This window comes from Podarcis liolepis, assembly GCF_965112155.1.
Source record: "Podarcis liolepis genome assembly, chromosome: 17".
NCBI classification, from domain to species: Eukaryota; Metazoa; Chordata; class Lepidosauria; order Squamata; family Lacertidae; genus Podarcis; species Podarcis liolepis.
Window position 1 is genome coordinate 931,047 of NC_139571.1, and position 13,077 is coordinate 944,123.

General features: G+C 48.1%; 1 protein-coding gene across 5 annotated transcripts in view; it reads left to right on the forward strand.

Annotated features, from left to right (window-relative positions):
• The window catches only part of LOC310696715 (caM kinase-like vesicle-associated protein), a 49,144-nt gene that overhangs the window by 32,020 nt on the left and 4,047 nt on the right, over window positions 1-13,077 (forward strand). For 3 of the 5 annotated variants that reach the window (XM_083482582.1, XM_083482583.1, XM_083482584.1), the window contains exons 2-9: window positions 874-969; window positions 3,710-3,841; window positions 7,266-7,340; window positions 8,468-8,606; window positions 8,800-8,920; window positions 9,311-9,386; window positions 9,886-10,022; window positions 11,329-11,407. In XM_083482582.1, the coding sequence (XP_083338708.1) occupies window positions 874-969; window positions 3,710-3,841; window positions 7,266-7,340; window positions 8,468-8,606; window positions 8,800-8,920; window positions 9,311-9,386; window positions 9,886-10,022; window positions 11,329-11,407 (855 nt within the window). Of the gene's footprint in view, window positions 1-873; window positions 970-1,659; window positions 2,551-3,709; window positions 3,842-6,961; window positions 7,179-7,265; window positions 7,341-8,467; window positions 8,607-8,799; window positions 8,921-9,310; window positions 9,387-9,885; window positions 10,023-11,328; window positions 11,408-13,077 lie in introns of those variants that run through there. The other 2 variants (XM_083482581.1, XM_083482585.1) reach the window with 2 other exon arrangements.

Genomic DNA, 13,077 nt, shown 5'->3' on the forward strand with positions numbered 1-13,077 from the left:
GAGGGGTTCTGGTTGCATGGATCTGGCGTGGAGCATGTGTATGCCAGTCATTGGGTGATAGGCACTTTGCAGTTCTTTGGAAGGGAACCAGGAAATTAAAGAACGCATGTTAAAACATTTTGCTAAATTCTGCACACACAAAACTCAATTTGTTGACTTTAAACAAAACCTACTGACCTGTTTATGTTCGTACTCCAATATTTAGGGGCTGCACAGAATTCGAACAGCTGCAAGAACAAAAAGTTTCCTTAATTCTTATTTAATGTTACGCTGATTCCCTCGGTATTTTTACTACCCTCAGAAGCTTAGGGAAGCTTGGCCTGGGAGGGGGCTAGTTCTCTGTGGCAGCCCCTAAATTGCAGAAGTGACTTCCCACAGAGGTGCAGCTAAAACAGGTCCGGTCCCGATTTTATGAAAGCCATCCCAGTTTCTGATTTGATTCCAGAATGTTCCTATTTTCCTTAGGATGTCCCTATTTTCATCAGAGAAATGTTAGTGGGTAGGGAGTGAGGTGACTCCTGAGCCAAGGAGATAAGTAACTACACAACCTTTAGAAGACAGCCCAGGATAGGGAAGTTTTTTAAGGTTTAATATTTTCTTATGTTTTTATATATGTTGGAAGCCACCCAGAGTGGCTGGGGCAAATTATCATCATATTATTATGGAATATGGCACCCCTATTTTCATCAGAGAACGTTGGAGGGTATGTGAGACTTTTTGGTGAAGGGTGGATAAGGGAATGTCTCATGCCTGATACCCTAGAAGGCTGCTGCAAGTCAGAGCAAGAAATACTGGCCTGGCCTGACGGCCCCCTCCTCCCTGGGCCCCCAGATTATACTGGGAATCATTTCAGCCCACTTTGCTTTTCCTCAGGATGCCGTTTGGCTGCATCGGACTTCGGGATGACAAGAACTACAACAGCCTGTCTGACATCACGGACAAGTATGAGATTGGGCAGCTGCTACGGGCGTAAGTAGGGTAGCAGAATGAAGAGCCCCCGGCTGAAGAGCCACAGCTCCCTGTGGCCTCCGGGGAAGCACCCCAAGGGAGCAAAGGAGCCGGGCCACTGGCAGGCTGGGCTGTTGGGGGCGGGTCTTTGTGTCTTTGCCACCCATTATTTGGAATCATAGCTGTCAAGTTACAGATTTGAAAATAAGGGACCAGCAGCCTTGAAAATAAGGGACCAGCAGCCAAAATAAGGGACCTGCAGTCTCACTCGTTCCAGGCACTCCAGTCTTCCTGTCCTCCTGCAGTCTGGTCAAGCTCATGCTGGTAGCTTCGAGAACACTGTCCAACCAACTTTGTAACCAGAGGTTCAACTGAATAGAATCTGAATCACATGCACCGCAAGACCTATGCAGCCTCAACTTAAGATGGCTCCCCGGCCTGGCTTTGCACTGCAAAGTTTACAGCAGCATGTGCAACAAAATGGCGTCCAGCTTTCAAAAAAAACCCCTCAGCTTGCATTAACTAGCCACACACAAGGCATGCAAGCTCCACCCCACAGTCGTTCTTAGACTTCTTATTGGGTGAGCAACACAGCCAAGCAACACAGTTGGAGCCTCCCTCCTCCCTGGCCGGCAGGGAGGGAGGGAGGGAGGGAGAGGAGCCGCTTCCTTTGAAATTTAAGGGACATCATTTAAGGGACATCCATCAATAAGGGACAGCAGCGGGACATCGTGCTGGAATAAGGGACTGTCCCTTTAAATAAGGGACACTTGACAGCTATGTTTGGAATGTCCTGTTACAGCAGTTGGCCAGACGCCCTTTGGCATTTCTGGCACAGCTGCAGCATCCTTTCTTCTCTTTCGCACGGCCATCCTGCACCCAGCAGCCTCAGAGCAGCCACAGCATCTTCTCACCCTTGCTTGGCGCACGTGGAAGTTGGCACTTGGTAGCAGGACAGAGCTCTTGGCCTCACGTCTCTCACGCCACTGCTTTGCGGCTGCCCACCCCGTTAGCCCTTAACCCCTTCCTTCCCTTTGCTCTGCCTTCAGTGCCCCTGACGCACATAATAGCTATGTACTTTTAAAGCACATTTCCCCCCAAGGAATGCTGGGAACTGTAGCTTATTCTTCACAAAGCTATAATTCCCAGCACCCTTAACAAACGGCAATTCCCAAGATTCCCTGGGGTGTAGGGTGTGCTCTAAATGCATGGCACATATGCAGCCGGTGAGCAAGGGACAGTTAGCAGCTCCGGCGATTGCTGCTTTCGTTTTAGCCCATACCCTGCCTGCCATTTTGCCACAAGTGAGCAGGAAGAAGAGGAGCACGGCTTCTCCAAAATGGCCTCCTAGGCTGCGAAGGATCCATGAACTGGCTGCTGGGAGAGACAAGCTGAAGGCCAGAGGGTAGTCCCTTCAGGACAGCACAGGCGGCAAATGTCCAGCCAGCCTATTTGGCATCTTCAATGCACCACAACCATTCAAACTTGTCCGGGTGCCTCTGGACTTGGTTTGGTCATTGCATTTACTTCATGCGAGATCACATTCACCCGGTGCTATACCAGCTGCACTGGCTCCCGGTGGGGTACAGGATCAGGTTTAAAGTGCTGGTTTTAACCTTTAAAGCCCTATACGGCCTAGGACCCTCGTACCTACGGGACCGCCTCTCCTGGTATGTCCCACGGAGGACCTTCTGGTCTTCAAACAAAAACATCTTGGAGGTCCTGGGCCACAGAGAGGTTAGGCTGGCCTCAACTAGAGCCAGGGCTTTTTCAGCTGTGGCTCCAATCTGGTGGGACGTTCTGTCACAAGAGACTAGGGCCCTGCGGGACCTGACATCTTTCCGCAGGGCCTGCAAGACAGAGCTGTTCTGCCAGGCCTTTGGTCGGGGTTCAGTCTGACTCCCTCTCCCCTTTCATAAGAACTTGCATGAAAGTGGCCTCCCAATTTTTCTCACAGGCCCATATAAGTTCAGCACAAACAGTTGGGCCTGGGGAGCACCTGCGGGTTGCCATCCGATGGGATTTTATTCTGATCCTGATCTGATTTGAGGATGTATTTTAATTGATTGTCTGATTTTATGTTAATGTGTTATTCATTTGATGTTAGCCGCTCTGAGCCCGGCTTCGGCAGGGGAGGGCGGGATATAAATAAAATTTATTATTATTATTATTATTATTATTATGCCTTCCCTCTGAGGAGAGCAGGCAGCCCATGTCCTCACTTCCTCCTCACAACAACCTTGAGAGGTAGGATGGGTTGAGATAGTGATAGCCCAAGGTCACCAAGTGAGTTTCATGGCTGATGAGGATTTGAACCCTGGGCTCCCAGGTCCCAGTCCATCACTTGAGAATAGGAATGGGGTATCCTCCAAAAGTTCCATTAACCCCACCCAGCATGGCCAAAGGTCAGGAATGATGGGACTTGTAGTCCAGCAATATCGGGTGGGTCACAGGTTCCCTTTTCCTCCCCTAAAAGCTATGCTACACTCCAAAAAGTGGCCTCAAACCCAAAGCATGGAGAACTGATATATTATTGTTTATCAGCCATGGCAGCTGAAAGGGCCCTCTAAAGTCTGAGGCAAGAGGGCACAGGCTATCCCCTTTCTGCCCCGCTTGCTTGCTTCCCCAAGACATGATCCGGCCAGCTACTCGAGAAAGCAAGATGCTGAACGAGGCAGACTGGGCGGCTCCTCTAGCAGCAGCAGCAGAGCAGTTTTCACAGCGAAAGCCGGTTTCTTTTTTGCCCTCCCCTGTCCCACAGGAAGGAGTTCTGTGAGATTTGTGTGGCCCGCGAACGCCAGACAGACCGACTGTACATCTGCAAGAAGTTTCTCAAGAAAGATGGGCGCAAGGTGCGAAGGGCAGCCAAGAATGAAATCCTCATCCTGAAGATGTACGTGTCTGAGACGGGGGTTTAGGAGGGGGGGGGGGAATGCTGGGAGTCATCCACACTTGCCCTCGCTCTGCCACTTTCTCCCGAGGAAACCTGATTGTGGGTTTTCCCAGGGAAAGTGGCAGGGTAAGCAGAATGGGTGGGGTAGAAATATTATTCTTACCTCCCCAAAGTCCCTTTGCCAAAGGTCCCTCCATCCTGCAGGCAGCCCAGGTTGGCATGTCTGTGCCAGTGGACTCCCGGGTGCTCCCTGGCAGTGGCGTAGCGTGGGTTCTCAGCACCCGGGGCAAGGCAAGTAATTTGCGCCCCCTAACCCGTGGATTTTAGCACTCGAGTCTCTTCCGCGCCCCCCCAGATGTTGCGCCAGGTGCAGCAGGCCCCCCTGCACCCCCCACGCTACGCCACTGCTCCCACCACAAGTCTTCAGGACAGCCTTCCGAAGGCTGGCGCGGGGAGAAGGTCTCTCTGCCCCACCGCCAGCCTTCGGAGGAGGTCCGAGGACAGTGGGGTTCCTGCTTCCTCGAGGAGGGCCGGCCAAACGCGCCCCCCAAATGTTGTGCCCGGTGCGGCCAGCACCCCTGGCACCCCCCACGCTACGCCACTGCTCCCTGGCCCTCATCTGTGTATAAAGCTTGTGTGTTTTCTCTGCTGTTCTGGGGAGAAAGAAGCTGTGCTTCTGTAAATCATAACACTCCCCGTAGCTTCTTTTCAGCAAACTGCCAAGTTGACAGGCTGTGGAGTGAGTTCATGGCCATCGAGCCAGAGTTAAGCTCGCAGCTAAATGTTCAGTTATAGCAACGGAAGTGAGGCGTTGGGGCTGGGGAGCTCCAGGATTGTGAGGAAATGAGACAGGGAGACTGGGGGACATGAAAGGAGAATAAAAATATTCACGAAAGCAAATACATCAGGACAAAAAGGTTGCCATCTGTTGTGGGGGTGGGGGTTCCACGGGAAGGCTCCTCTGGTCTTTAACATCTCTCTTATGATATATGGTTTGAAGGCTGGTCGGTTTAAGAAATATTTTGTAATTAGGAAATTATATACAGTATGTGGGTATATATACGCACTGCTGCATTATGAGGCAGAAATTCCACAGATAAAGCTTTCCCTTCACCGGCTCTGCATGCTGAGAAAATCACCACTTGTTGAAAACTGTACCAGGTGGGGTGATGGTGGAAATATATCTATCCTACCTAGTAAGGGCCAAGCAAGGAAACTAAAATCCAGAGCAGAGAAGGCAGGACATCTTGGTGGAATAACCACAAGGTGTGCCAAATGTGAAATGCCTGGTTCTTATACTGCACGAAAGGTGAGGACCCTCTGGCGTATGGGCCAGTTTTGGCTCACCAAATATCCTTCTCGCTCAGCTGTTCCTGGTAAGCAAGGAGGAGAGGAACATATGTTGCTCCAGGCTCTGGAAGGTGTTTGTATTAAAGCCCTTCTAAAATGGAGAGGGGCGCTCCATTTTAAGAGCAAGTTCAGTGCAAACTTCTTTGTGATCCTGGAGCAAGTCTTCTGAAGAGCACAGCTTAGAAAAGGCCTGTGACTTTATGTCATTGTGATGCCAAGTGGTTGACAGGTGGGTGTCAAATCTGTCCCACAAGCGGCAGGACAGGTAGGGCTCCAGCCCACTGCGCAGGGGGGGGGGGGGGCGCCTCCGGTGTTACAGCCTAGAAGTGTCCCCACAGCCCCCTCCCTTCCCTGTGGTAAGTGGGTGAATATGAACTTCCCCTGTGTGGTCTGGGGCATTTGTATTATTTGTGTTATTAAATTTATAACAAAGAATTTGTATACTGCCTAATCATAAAAACCTCTAAGCAGCTTATGGAAGATATAAAATGACATTAAAATCATCAGTAACAACCGGAAGTTAAAAATAAGACTTAACAAATTGTAAGTAAAGCCACCAATTACACACACACACAAACAAACAAACAAACACACACAGCCCAAAATAAAATTACATATTAAAATACATGCCAACTTTACACATCTTGGCAGCCTTGCTTAAACAAAAACGCTTTTAGCAGACACCAAGAACAATAAAGTGAAGGTGACTGTCTAATGTCAATTGGCAGGCAGTTCCAGAGGGTAGATGCTGCAGCGCTGAAAGATTGCTGAGAACTGCAAAACAAACATTAAGTGGCATTTATAATCCCAGTGGTTTCTGGCACTGTGATTGTTTCATTAATATTTTTATACCCCCCCAATGTATCACAAAATTCAAAGTTAACAACAACAACAACAACAACAACAACAACAACAACAACAACATTTTTTATTATTTATACCCCAGCCATGCGGCTGGGTTTCCCCAGACACTCTGGGCAGCCCCCAACAGATTAAAAACAGAATAAAACGGGATTTGTGTGGGGTTCCCAAGTTCTTCAGGCTGTGGATGAAACTACATGTGACACAGAGTTCTGTGAGGATGTGTGATTTCCCATACCAACACAGAGTGCAGTTGAAGAGGGCCCTTGCCACTTTCTATTCATGCCACACCCAGCCTTGGAAATCATGCCTAATCTGCTTTTAACTGCACCAGGGGGCAGGCTCCATGTTGGGGGGACAGAACCTCAGTTAGTTAAGTTTTTTTATTGTTTTGCTTGATGGGGGGGGCAGCTGCCTCCCTGCCCCCCCCGGCTACGCCCATGCTGTTAAACCTAGCTTTTACTGTTAATTTTGCTGCTGACGGCAACAGATTTCATGCCTGCTAAAGACAACCTTAACTTGAGGTGCTAACTGCCAAATCATTTGGAAAATATCCCTGTTTCTGCTTTGTAGTTGCACAGCCCAACCCATGTGAGCACTTACATAACTCTCACCCTCATTTTGTGCTAGCATTTGCTAGGGGGAAAGGAGGAATATTAATATATCTCTTTAAGCGAGTCTCCGTTTCTGCAAGGCAGGTAGATGTAAAAGAAAGAAAGAAAGAAAGAAAGAAAGAAAGAAAGAAAGAAAGAAAGAAAGAAAGAAAGAAAGAAAGCCTAAGGCAGAGAGAGCCAAAAGGGAAAGGTGGCAGCCCCTCACCTCTTTCCATCCTAAATTGCAAGCAGCCAACCCTCCCCGCATCTCTGTTTGCCACCATCAAAGCTGTGCGCTTGATTCCCTGCTCAACCTGACATCATCAGAGCTGGTTTTAGCCTCTTTAGACGTCTAAAGGCCAGGCATGCATTATTGACTAGGGCCTTGGGGGCTGGCTGGGATTTCTGCTGACTTGGTCTTTGCACAAATGGTCCCTCAGGTGCAAACAACAAAGCCAAACTGGCAGGGGACAGGCAGCAAGAATGGTGGAAGGAGTCAGATCAGGAGAGAGAGGAGATGGAGGACTGGGCTGGTACTGAAGCAGTTTGGAGGGGTGGGGAGTGGATACTCGTGGAGGGAGCAGGACAGGAGCTCATGCATCTCTGCATTTTTCTTCCAGGGTGAGTCACCCCAACATCTTGCAACTGATTGACACCTTTGAGACGAGAAAGGAATTCTACATCATCCAGGAACTGTAAGTTTCACTGGGAGGTGTAGGCGTACTATGACATGTCAGGCACAAATGTGCCCAAGAAGCAGCTGCTTGAGAGGGCAAGGAGCCCTTCCACCTGCCCTGAACGTCATCATCACCCTCATCCCACCTGAAGGGCTTGGGGCAGGTTAGAACAATTAAAGTACAATGTTAAAAGCAGTTAAAAACAACTTACTATCACAGAAATAATGCCAGTGCCATTTCAATTTGTGTAAAGCTGATTAAACCATGCTAGGTGTTTGTGTGCGCTTGACTGGGTACAGGGACGCGGACTTATAAAAAATATTGGGGGGCCCGGGAAAGCTCATGAATAATAAATAAGCTCATGAATATGCAGATAAAGTGGCGCCGCCTCCTCGTGAGCGAATAGGGGAGAGCGTGCTGCGCCTATTAATCAGCTCCGAAGGAAATTGGGTGGAGCTTTTGCTCGGGAGGGAGGGCAGGAGGCATGCAGCCCGACCCTGTGCATTTTGGGCTGGGGGAGGGGCGGCGGTGGCGCTCTGCTGGAGGGGCGCCCGAGATTATTGGGGGGGCGGAGCCCCCCCAAACGAATTTTTGAGGGGGCTCGGGCCCCCTCAGGCCCCATGGAGTCGGCGCCTATGACTGGGTATTGAGAATTGCTTGGTTGGGCTGTGTCTTTGAACTCTGATAATGCCTCTCACCTGCCAAGTGGAGGCCAGACAGGGGCATATTTAAAGCAATCTCACTTTGCAAAAGTAACATTTGCATTAGCTGCTCTGCCCACTTTTGCCTCTGAATGTTTGCACATCTCTGCTACTTTTATATCCCACCTTGACTCCAAGGAACTCAAACATGGTCCACCCCTTGTCCATTTTACCCTCACAACAACCCTGTGAGGTAGGTCAGGCTGGCTGCTTCGCTTAAGGTCCCCCAGTGAGCGTTGTGGCTGAGTGGGGATTTGAACTCTGATCTCCCGGGGTCCTAGTCTTTGGAAGAGCAACGTAGGAATCACTTGGGCTGTCACTTTTCTGCAATCCATTCTGTTGTCTGGCTACTCCGAATCCAGCAGTGCCCAGCGGGGAATGGGGTGTGCAGCCCTCTTTCCGTTGATTCCACAACTCACGCTGAATTCTGTGTGTCGCCTGCAGGGCCACTGGGGGGGATGTTTTTGACTGGATCCTGGACCAGGGCTACTACACGGAAAAGGATGCCAGCAATGTTGTCCGGCAGGTGCTGGAGGCATTGGCCTATTTACATAACCTGCACATTGTTCATCGCAATCTCAAGGTAAGGAAAGATTCCTGGATCCCAGGCCTGACATGCTCAGAGTGACCTCCCTCCCTCTGATGGGCCTTTCACTCTTCCAACAAGAGGAAAGGGCCCAGAGGGACCCGGAATACATTTGTACTGCACTGTACCATTTTAGGGCTGGGGAGAGATGATGGCTAACTTTGTTCACCTGTGTCTCTGCTGCCTCCAGCTGGAGAATCTCATGTACTACAACCAGAACAATCGCTCCAAGGTGGTACTGCGGGATTTTTACCTCTCACGCTTCGAGAACGGGGCCATCACAGAACCATGCGGGACCCCTGAATATTTGGGTATGGATTTGTCTTTCCCTTTCCCAGAGCTGGATTAAAAACTAAGAGGCATGATTTCTCCTCCCCTGTACAGCTCTAACTGGCCTTCATGGCACATTGACAGAAACTAGGAGCTTTGTAGGCTGCCCAACACTTCTTTCCTCACAGGCAAAAATTCAACAGATAGAGCCATCTTTCTGGCGCAGAGACACAGTGACAAAGAAGAGATTGCCTTTTGCATTTCTGCCTTCCATACGGCTGCTAACAGCACACCACCTTGGCCGGGGGGGGGGGGGAGGCTGAGAAGGTGAAAAGCAGCACCTGGGCACCTGCCTCCTAACACCACTAGTTTTGTCTTAACTAGCTCTTCAATGTTTTCCCCCTCTGACCCATATGTGTCTCTCCCCACAGCTCCTGAAGTGGTTGCTCGGCAACGCTATGGACGTCCTGTTGACTGCTGGGCTGTTGGAGTTATCATGTTTATTCTGTGAGTTCCACCAGCATGTGTGTGTGTGTGTGTGTGTGTGTGTGTGTGTGTGTGTGTGGAAAAGGTGGGCAGAAAGGAACCTAGGAAAGGCCAAAGTGGCAGTCTCACAACAAGCTTCACAGACATGGTTTGCCAGACATCTGACCCACAGGTATGGCCTCTGAGACTGGCAGACACAAAGCACAGGGGCCTTCAGGGCAGGTCTTCAGATGTTCCTTGAAGACTCATTTCTTCCCGTCTGCCTTTCTTTGGCCACATTTTTTACTGCTGAGTCCTGAGACTAGATGCTTCCATATTCTTATTTATTTTTTTAACCACTCAACTCTACCCCCACTGGATCTCCTTTAGTTATATGCTGCCTTGCGAGGCTATTCCCTGAGAGGTGGAATATATGATTATTTCAATGATGTGTTTGATTCAGAATTGCTTGGGTCCAAGTCTTCTGTTGCCTTGTAATGATTTGATTCACCCATATTACCTCCCCCCCCCCAAAAAACAGGCTGTCTGGGAACCCCCCGTTCTACGATGACACAGATGATGAGAACAGCAACAGCCACAACCGCCGGATATTCCGCAAAATTCTGGCTGGGGACTACGACTTTGACTCCCCCTATTGGGATGACATCTCTCTTGCCGGTAAGAGAGGGAGGCCTGGCCAGGACTCTGGGAACTGACTCGATTCTGACCAGACTCCTCTAGCCTAGTCTAGACATGCAAATGAATGAGACAGTAGAATCCCAAGACGGAAAGTGGGCAATTTCAGGCTTCAAGTGGGAAGGACATTGGTTGTTAATATAAAACTCTGCCTGTTTGTTTAAATGAATGAATGAAGAAAGCACACATGGGGAGAGCATCTTTTAGCACAATCTTCTGTGTGGGTTGATTTGGTTAAAAGGAAAACAGATATGCTATAATAAAAGGATAATTCCCTGGATGCCAAGATCCGGGTTTGGGGCAAGTGCAGTCATACCTCGGAAGTTGAACAGAATCCGTTCGACTTCTGAAATGTTCAACTTCCAAAGTGCGGCTTCTGATTAGCTGCAGGAAGCTCCTGCAGTCAATTGGAAGCTGCGGAAGCTCCATCGGACTTTTGGCTTCCGAAAGAACATTCAAAAACTGGAACCCTCCCAGTTTTCGATTGTTCGGAAGCCGAAACGTTCGACTCCCAAGGCGTTCGGGAGCCGAGGTACGACTGTACTCTTTGGCAAGAGAGCCTCAGCGGATTTTCAATCACAAAACGTGCAAGACTAATATAAGCCTGGCAGGACAGCTTACTCTATGGTTTTAACCCCTTCATGCATTAATTAGAGTTTAGCATGTTGGTTATATGAGGCTGGGTATCTCACACACTCCTCACTGTGGTGGTCTTCTTTCCACCCCCCAAAACTACATAAGGAATTCAAAATGTATGCTCCTCTTGTTACTTGAAATGGTAAAGTCCATTCTACCACGGAACATGTATTCCAACTGAAATATACTCAGAGTCGCAAAGTGATTTCATGCTCTTTATTCAGCTCATAGTGGTGAGGAGGAATGAATGAAAGTCCCCTCACAGTATCTGCTTTATATACATTATTTACACAATGGGCTGCACATGATTGGCTAATTCTGGAATTCTACTGTAAGCCAATCAGGTTGTGGAGTCACTTCTATCTGGAGAAGGATTGGGTGGTTCCTGCCAACCAATCATACTGCTGCATTGTTCTAGGACCAATCAGACTGCTGCATTCTGAATCCTATTGTTCTAGGACTAATCAGACTGCTGCAATTTGGATCCTATTGTTCTAGGACCAATCAGACTGCTTCAGTTTGGATCCTATTCAACTCAGTACATAACACCAACCTTGCTCTGGGTCACGGGGGGGGACGGGGGACAGAGACGACGATTGTTCACTTTCTTTAATGTTTCCCACCAACCACCCTTTTCCTTTCTCCCATGCAGCCAAAAAGTTGGTGTCACAGCTTATGGAAGTTGACCAGGACCAACGAATCACTGCCCAGGAGGCACTGGGACATATCTGGTGAGAATTCACCATTCATGAGGCCCTCCCTGGGCCCTCAACATACATGTGCATGGGGGGAAATTGGTTGCTTATTACATATTGCAGCATTTATTAGATGACTATGAATGAAATTAAATTCTATCAATACTAGCAGGACGTGTGTGAATATGTGTGGAAAACATGCCTATAATCTGCCCCATTTCTTCCCCATTCGTATTTTCCTCCTGCCTTTCATTAACAAACTGGAGTGACTGGCTTAGTACTATGTGTGAACCAGCACCCATAAGCTGTTTCTGCTGAACAAACTATGAACCACAGGGCCAGTTCTACCATTAGGAAGATTGAGGCAATGGCTTCAGGCAGCAGATTCTGAGGAGCAATGGGAACAGCCCTGCAGCTCTTCCCCCTGAGCCCCCTGGACATACCCTTCTTTTGTGAACTGAGTGTGCCAGGAGGCCTACCCTGCACCCTCATAACTACCCTTCTTCCTGCAGGTATGGCGGGGCATATTATCCCAATGCTAGCACTGAAGTAAGACTAGCTGACCTCTGAACATGGAATAGGAGAAGGGTGCTACTTTGTCCATTTGAGGCAGCCAAATGACTTGGGCTTGCCCTGGCAAGCAGGAAGCCAAGAAAAATCATAGAGAGCAGTGTGGTGTAGTGGTTAAGAACGGTAGACTCATAATCTGGTGAACCGGATTCGCTTCCCTGCTCCTCCACATGCAGCTGCTGGGTGACCTTGGGCCAGTCACACTTCTCTTAAGTCCCTCAGCCCCACTTACTTCACAGAGTGTTTGTTGTGGGGGAGGAAGGGAAAGGAGAATGTTAGCTGCTTTGAGACTCCTTCGGGTAGCGATAAAGCGGGATATCAAATCCAAACTCTTCTCTTCTTCTTCTTCTTCCACTCCTGGTGGTGTTTTTGAGAGAGAAACAAACTGCAAGTGCTGGTTTGCACACGGTGGTGAACTAGCCACTCTCTGTGTGTTCCTGTTCTAGGAAGAGAAGACCAAAGTAACAAATGTTACTAATAACAAATAATAATAATAATAATAATAATAATAATAATAATAATAATAAGGCCATAGTCAAACAACACTGTCTTAGTACTGCAGTCCAAGACACACATACCTTGGAGTAAGCCCCACCGAAATGAACAGGACTTACTTCTGAGTAGGCATGCCTGGGATTATTCCGCACGTGAGGCATTCCCATGTTTGGGAATGCTTCTTCTATTTATTTATTTTTAATAATTTTTATTGAATGATTTATATCACAAAAAACACAACCATACCACCACAAAATACAACCGAGAAATAAAAATTACATACAACAATATTTTGTTTGTTATTTGTTATTTATTTATTTTGGTTTTACTATTCAGTAGTTCTCTTTCAAATCTTGAAGGCTCCTTTTCAAAACCTATCTGCTTGTCCTGTCTGAACACTTCATTCACCTGGAAGTATTCTAGCCAACTAGAAAAGTGATCTTTTATTTTCTCATAACTTATCAATAATAGTTGACCCTCTTCCTCCCTGAATATTGTGTTATACGTTATCCAGTTCTCTTTGATGTTATTAATTTTTTTAACAGTGATTGCTTCTAGTGGAGAGTTCCATCTTGGGGTTTTCTGTTCCAAATATCTTTTGTATTTTTCCCATACCATATATATAGCATTTCGTATTGTAT